Source organism: Centropristis striata, chromosome 3, assembly GCF_030273125.1.
Source record: "Centropristis striata isolate RG_2023a ecotype Rhode Island chromosome 3, C.striata_1.0, whole genome shotgun sequence".
In the NCBI taxonomy this organism is placed as follows: Eukaryota; Metazoa; Chordata; class Actinopteri; order Perciformes; family Serranidae; genus Centropristis; species Centropristis striata.
In genome coordinates, this window is record NC_081519.1 from 15,390,901 (window position 1) to 15,397,168 (window position 6,268).

The 6,268-nt window shown below is 39.2% G+C and overlaps 1 protein-coding gene across 1 annotated transcript; it reads right to left on the reverse strand.

The window, feature by feature from the left end:
* Positions 1–1,693: 1,693 nt before the first annotated feature.
* Positions 1,694–5,856, reverse strand: LOC131968789 (globoside alpha-1,3-N-acetylgalactosaminyltransferase 1-like). The gene is made up of 4 exons (XM_059329814.1): positions 5,800–5,856; positions 5,609–5,653; positions 4,215–4,277; positions 1,694–3,210 (listed from the first exon to the last, which is right to left on the reverse strand). The coding sequence occupies exons 2-4, from the start codon at positions 5,640–5,642 to the stop codon at positions 2,279–2,281; spliced, it is 1,029 nt and encodes a 342-aa protein (XP_059185797.1). The 5' UTR covers positions 5,643–5,653; positions 5,800–5,856; the 3' UTR covers positions 1,694–2,278.
* Between the last annotated feature and the right edge of the window lie 412 nt (positions 5,857–6,268).

Consider the following 6,268-nt stretch of genomic DNA (forward strand, 5'->3'; position numbering starts at 1 on the left):
TCAGTCATTTAAACACCTTTGCTGATGTAATCACCCATAAATTACTGTAATATTTACCACCTGATTGTGGTGTAAATAGCATGGGAGCCAATGGCCAGTGTGTGTCTTTGCATTTAGAAAAGTATGCCTTTACCACTGTCATTGTAGAGATAGCTGTCTGAAAACTGCTTTACAACAGGGTCAAAGCAGAGAAATACAACAGGCCTTAGACTGCTTTTAACCTCCTGAGAGCCAAGCTTTTGTTTGGTATGTATTGTTAGTTTCTCCTAGATATTTTGGATTTGTAGGACCCGATAAATACAAAAACTAAGCATTGTCTTTGAACAGGAATTAGTTTTTGAAAAAAAATAATGGGTTCATTTTACTGTATAACTTTTTAAAACTTTAAAACTTTTTATTTCCTTACATTTACACCCTCTCATTTGAAGAATCATAGTAAAAGTCTATTAGTTTTCAAATGAATACTTCCTGATTAGCAGAGTCGGAACTTGTTGCTAATGCTAAAAATAGTCAAACTTGCACAGAACATCAAACTACAAACATTATCAAAGCACAAATACTACTAAAAAAGTTTTAGCCATAAAATCTGATCAGCTTTGGTACCTGGTCCACTTTTGTCTGGCTAAAAGCTGTTCATTGACTTTACCAAGATGCTGCCATCTGATTTTTACACTGATTGATGTATTGTTCTTATTCTAGAGTGCATAGTTCTAGTTAAGCAGAATGAAATATAAGGTCCAGAAAACCTAAAATGAAATGTCCACATATGAGGACGCAGGGCCACAGGGGGTTAAACAATGTGTTTGGTTTTTTTTACATATAGGCCTATTTGTTCTCTTCATCTGCACAAGGGAGATTCATATGTAATGTTATGTTTAAACATATTAAGATTTATGAGTTACTAATCATAGAAACTAGACTTAAATGTATATAGGTTTTTATGTTAGGGCTTTCTGTACTGTCTTTTCCTTACGCTGCTGTCAACAGGCTCCTTGACCACCAGTAAATCACATGACAAGGATTAAATCAGTAATTCTTTAAACTGCTTTGGCATGAAAAGGGGTAGTCAGCATGGATCAGGTAGCCTATGTAAAAAAGCTTCTATATATAGATGAATGAGGCAAATAGTGTTCACATAAACATGCTTTTTGGTGGAATTAGTGTATGGTGAGACAAAATCTGCCTATTATGGAATTCACACAATTTAGTTAAAATGTGAACATAATTTAAAATGTGATTTTATACTAATAGAGAGCCAACATGAACACACCTGTGTTGCAAGCAGTGAGAATTTAAGTAAAAATAAAAGCTAACTGAAAGGATTATCTGAAGTTTACCTCCAACTTCACTCCACGTGGCGATCTCGCCCTGAGGACAGATTCTGTTGGCAGTGAGAAAAAAACATCTGCTGTTGTTTAACCCTCCCATTAAAACTCAGAACACAGGGAAGAGAAAGTAGAGTGTGAATGTGGGAGCGTGTGTGTGTGTGTGTGTGTGTGTGTGTGTGTGTGTCAGAAAGAGATAAGGAGACTCACAGACAACATAATAACCACCAAAATCAGGTCATTTCAGTTTACATTTTAGTCTAACACATAATGGGCTAAAATAGCTGTTTTAATGGAAAATAACTTCAATGCATCCTGAGCTACTTTCACCAATTTCAAGACAATTTTCAGCTGAAGCTTAAATACAATAGTATATAAACACGTATCACCTGGAGAAACAGCATCTTGTTGTATTCATTTTCCCCCCACCTGATATTTAAAGACCTTGAAACAGCAGCTCTTCCAGTTAATGATTGGCCACTGTGGGGAAAGTGTGCACTTACACTGTTGACTCTTATCGCTGCTGACCACAAAGCCACTGGAGCAGTATCTCCGAGGCTGACATTAATGGAGAGCACAGTGCTTCGTTTAAAGAGACAGGTCAATTTCTTTTTTGTCTGCTGTGGAAGAGATAGCACGCAGAGACACTGTTCACACAAATGGGTCTTTAATTGAGAGCAGATTGCGCAGTTTGCTTCTGTGTGATTGCTGGCTGCCTTTATAAATTTTCTGGTAAAAGAACAGAAAATTAAATGGGAATTATAATTATGAATAAAGATGATTGGCATATGTGCTTTCTCGTTATCTTTTTCCTTCATCTTCAGTCCTGTCATAACACTGTTTACCAATATTTGAGCTGAGAACCGTTCTTCATGTGGGATTGAAATCCATACGTCGATGGGTTCGGCCAGCAGAACCCTCCTGTCCCTCATTTTACATCATTTCTCCTTATTTCAAGTCTCACTTTGCCGTCCCAAAGACACCAGCCTCTGTACAGGCACATCAGGAGCCAGGGCTGAGTCCCACCAGCTGTATTCTGGGGACAGCACACAGGTGGGCCTGTGGTCGATCAGGTAGCGGTTCAGGTAGCTCTCCTCAAGGCCCCTGGCTGTTATCCCGTTAGCCTGGTCCTGCAGAATGAGCAAAGAACAGGTTCGAGCCAGCGTATACATCTCAGAAACCAACCCTCCATACAGCTCAGAGGTGTAGTAGTAGTCTCCTTCATCATCATCCACACAAGCTGCTGAGACCTCTTCTACTTCGTATGGAAAGGCATTTCGTGGCATCCCATAGAGCTCTGGGTGCAACGTGGCCACCAGGTCTCCGAGGATTTCCTCTCCCACCGGGGCCACAAACTCCTGATCGACGTCAGCACAGAAGATGTATTCGACCTCGTGGGCGATTGGGTTTTTGATGGCATCAGCAAGCAGGACCATCCGGCGACGGGCCAGCCTGTCCCAGCCAGGCAGCTCTGCAATGGGAACCACCTTTAGTTTTCGTTCAGGCCCCAACTCGATGGGGGGATCCAGGGAGCGGGGATTGTCTGTGAGAATGTAATAGGTGACCCTTTGACCTGGCAGAAAGTGGGTTTCAGCTGAAGCGAGAAAACGTCGCACGAACTGGGCATAAGTTCCCACTACGAGGGCCAGAAGACCTGTTGTGATTCCCTGTTTTGCGAATTTAGCCCTGCGCCGAGCTGATTTTCGGGTGTCCCCCCACACTAAAGGAGCACCCCATGGTGTCTCCAGAGGAGTTTGTTTGATAGGCACTGTTGCCCTGACGACCGTCATGTCTGTCTTTACTTTTCCTTTGTCCATTGGTAAGCCATGAAAGATACGATGAGATGACCCCACACCAACAGCAGCTCTACGACCATGGAGGAAGTCTAAGGGGGCAAAAAACAAATAGTTGACAGTGATTCTTTTTGTGAAGTACATAAGCTGCAGTAAAGTCACAACTGACCTTATTTAACCCATAAGAACCCAGATCCAATTATCCATAAAGGAAAGTTATGGGGGATATACCACAGACCAAGTGAACCACGCAGAACATATTTATGATGTGGGTTTTTTTTTGTCATTCTGTGTCTTTTTTTAGTAATTTTGTAGGTTTTTTGTGTCTTTTTTTAAGTAATTTCGTTTTTTTCTGTCATTTTGTGTCCTTTTTTTGTAATTTTGTGTCTTTTTTGGTCATTTTGTGTCTTTTTAAGTCATTTTGTCTGTCTTTTTTGTGTCTTTTTTAAGTAATTTAGATTTTTTGGTCATTTTGATACTGCCTCCAGTGGCCCCCAGGTAATTTGAGTTTGACAGCCGTCAGAAATCAATGGGGAAACAAGCAGATATGACACACGCAGAGGAGGTGGAGCAGTGGCTGAGGTTGTACTGACCTGCAGGCATCTTGCAGAACGGGAACAGCGCCATATTGTGACCTGCTGGTGGATAAACACACAAACCTTTGTCTGAGGCCACCTTTTTCATTTTGTGTCCTTTTTTTTGTAATTTTGTGTCTTTTTTGGTCATTTTGTGTCTTTTTAAGTCATTTTGTCCATCTTTTTTGTGTATTTTTAAAGTAATTTAGATTTTTTGGTCATTTTAATACTGCCTCCAGCGGCCTTTCAGGTAATTTGAGTTTGAGACCCCTGTTCTATAATATTTAAAGTGTTTGCTACATGGGTGTCACCGTGAGTTCTTATGGGTTAAAGTGCTTTACGTTAACTTTTCTCTATATGTCTAGAATATAGTGCATATTTCAAATAATTCGGCCTTTTTACTCAGCAAGCAAGAATAAGGTTGTACTTTGCATTTACTTTGCCACAAGCAAATTGTTCAATGTGTATTTAGTGTCCTGGTACAAAGTGTTAGAGTAGAACGAATTCTTCTGAGCACTTACATATGATAAGAGACAGGAGAAAACAGTACAGGACCAGTTGTATCCTGATCACTCTGACAGGTCCTGTTTGAAATACAAAAACACACACATGTACATGCAATTTAATAAAACCAGTATAAGTTGTTATGCTATCATCCAGCAACTTATTTACAAATATTCTTAGTAAAAAGACTCAAGCTCATAAGAATGAAAAGAATGTGCTGACACACAAATACCACCATTTGGCAGTGATACAACCTGGGAGTACAAAAAGATAAGTAATCTTTAAAGCATATGTCATACTTCTACACTATATACTATAGCCCATGCAATGTCTAAAGGCTATAACACATATGGTATAACGTACTTGATCTCTATATAGGCCAGATAGTTATGTATAATGCATTCAAATGTATAATGTATTAGTCTTAACAATGTAAACAGGAGATACGAATATGTTTTAAAAGAGATTGGTACTGAACCAAAAGTTACACATTGCATGGGACAGAAGCTAAGTCGAAGCACATGTGAGTGAACGTACACTACCGGTCAAAAGTTTTAGAACACCCCAATTTTTCCAGTTTTTTATTGAAATTCAAGCAGTTCAAGTCAAATGAACAGCTTGAAAGGGTACAAAGGTAAGTGGTGAACTGCCAGAGGTAAATAAAAAAAGGTAAGCTTAACCAAAACTGAAAAATAATGTACATTTCAGAATTATACAAGTAGGCCTTTTTCAGGGAACAAGAAATGGGTTAACAACTTAACTCTATGGAGTCTTGGGCTATTTTGTCCATTTTTTAATTATTTTCATGTCTTTGTAAGCCATTTTGTGTCTTTTTTTGGTCATTTTGTGTCTTTTTTTAGTCATTTTGTGTCTTTTTTTGATCATTTTGTTTCTTTTTTTAGTCATTTTGTGTCTTTTTTTGGTAATTTTGTGTCTTTTTTTTAATCCTTTAGTCCAACATAAAATGTGATTTTGAATCTTTTTTTTACTTTCAAAACACTATCATGCTCAATAAAGAATTTTAAATGTTGCAAATGTGCATTAATTTCAGAGTACACTGAGACATTAAACTGCATCATTTGTTGTTGTGTTCTAAAACTTTTGACCAGTAGTGTATATGTCTCCATATTCTCAGCATACATTCCCCTGATGTGCATGCTCTTTCACTGGTAAAGAGATTAGGGAAAAATGCACAAAAGTTCTTGAATTAATCAAGGCCTTATGTTGCCTTCCTGGACACATTTATAGGATCCGATTTCACATAGAAAACGTCTGAGAAAAGCTTTAAATAGCTTTGGTGTTTTAGCTGAGTGTGAAAAGTACAGCCGTCAGAAATCAATGACAAGCGGGGGGAAACAACCAGATATGACATGAGCAGAGGAGGTGGAGGAGTGGCTGAGGTTGTACTGACCTGCAGGCATCTTGCAGAACGGGAACAGCGCCATATTGTGACCTGCTGGTGGATAAACACACAAACCTTTGTCTGAGGCCACCTTTTTCTCCAAAAGAAATCTTTGCTTTTCTCTCTCGCTCTGTTTCTCTCCTGCTCACTCTGTCTCTTCCTGGAATTGTGCAGTTTTCCTTCAGTGCTTATTTTCTTACCTTGCTCCCTCCTTCTCTGTCTTGTGAGTTGCTTTTATAATATTTTCCACTCCCTTTTCTTCACATATCTTCTTTTCCCCCTTCTCACTTTCCCCCTCAGGCTTTTGCAGGATTCAGTTTTGAAGAAAAACCCAAGTAACCAGATGTTTGGAGAATCTAAGCTAATGGGAGGAGCTGAGGAGTAGAAGAGAAGACACGGTAGAATTAGAGAGAAAAGTGGATTTTAACATTCTTTCCTCCTACTCATGTTGGAAGCATGACGACAGACGATGGGTGGTCTCTCAAAAACTCGCTGGGGACCCTCAATTAATTCTCATACTTTCCTCAGAATCATTCTCCTGACAGAAAATACCACTTTAAACACAAGATCATGTATAGAAAAGAGTTAGTGGGAAGTAGATAGACATAATGCTGAATTAGAAACCAGGCTGCAGTTCACGTCAGCAGGATGTTGTATTCTCTCTGTCCA

Coding starts and splice junctions, on each gene's coding strand:
- LOC131968789 (XM_059329814.1), bottom strand. CDS start 5,642: ATGGCGCTGTTCCCGTTCTGCAAGATGCCTGCAG. Junction 4,278..5,608: donor GTTCTGCAAGATGCCTGCAG/GTCAGTACAACC, acceptor TATTTCAAACAG/GACCTGTCAGAGTGATCAGG. Junction 3,211..4,214: donor TCTCCTGTCTCTTATCATAT/GTAAGTGCTCAG, acceptor TTGCCCCCTTAG/ACTTCCTCCATGGTCGTAGA.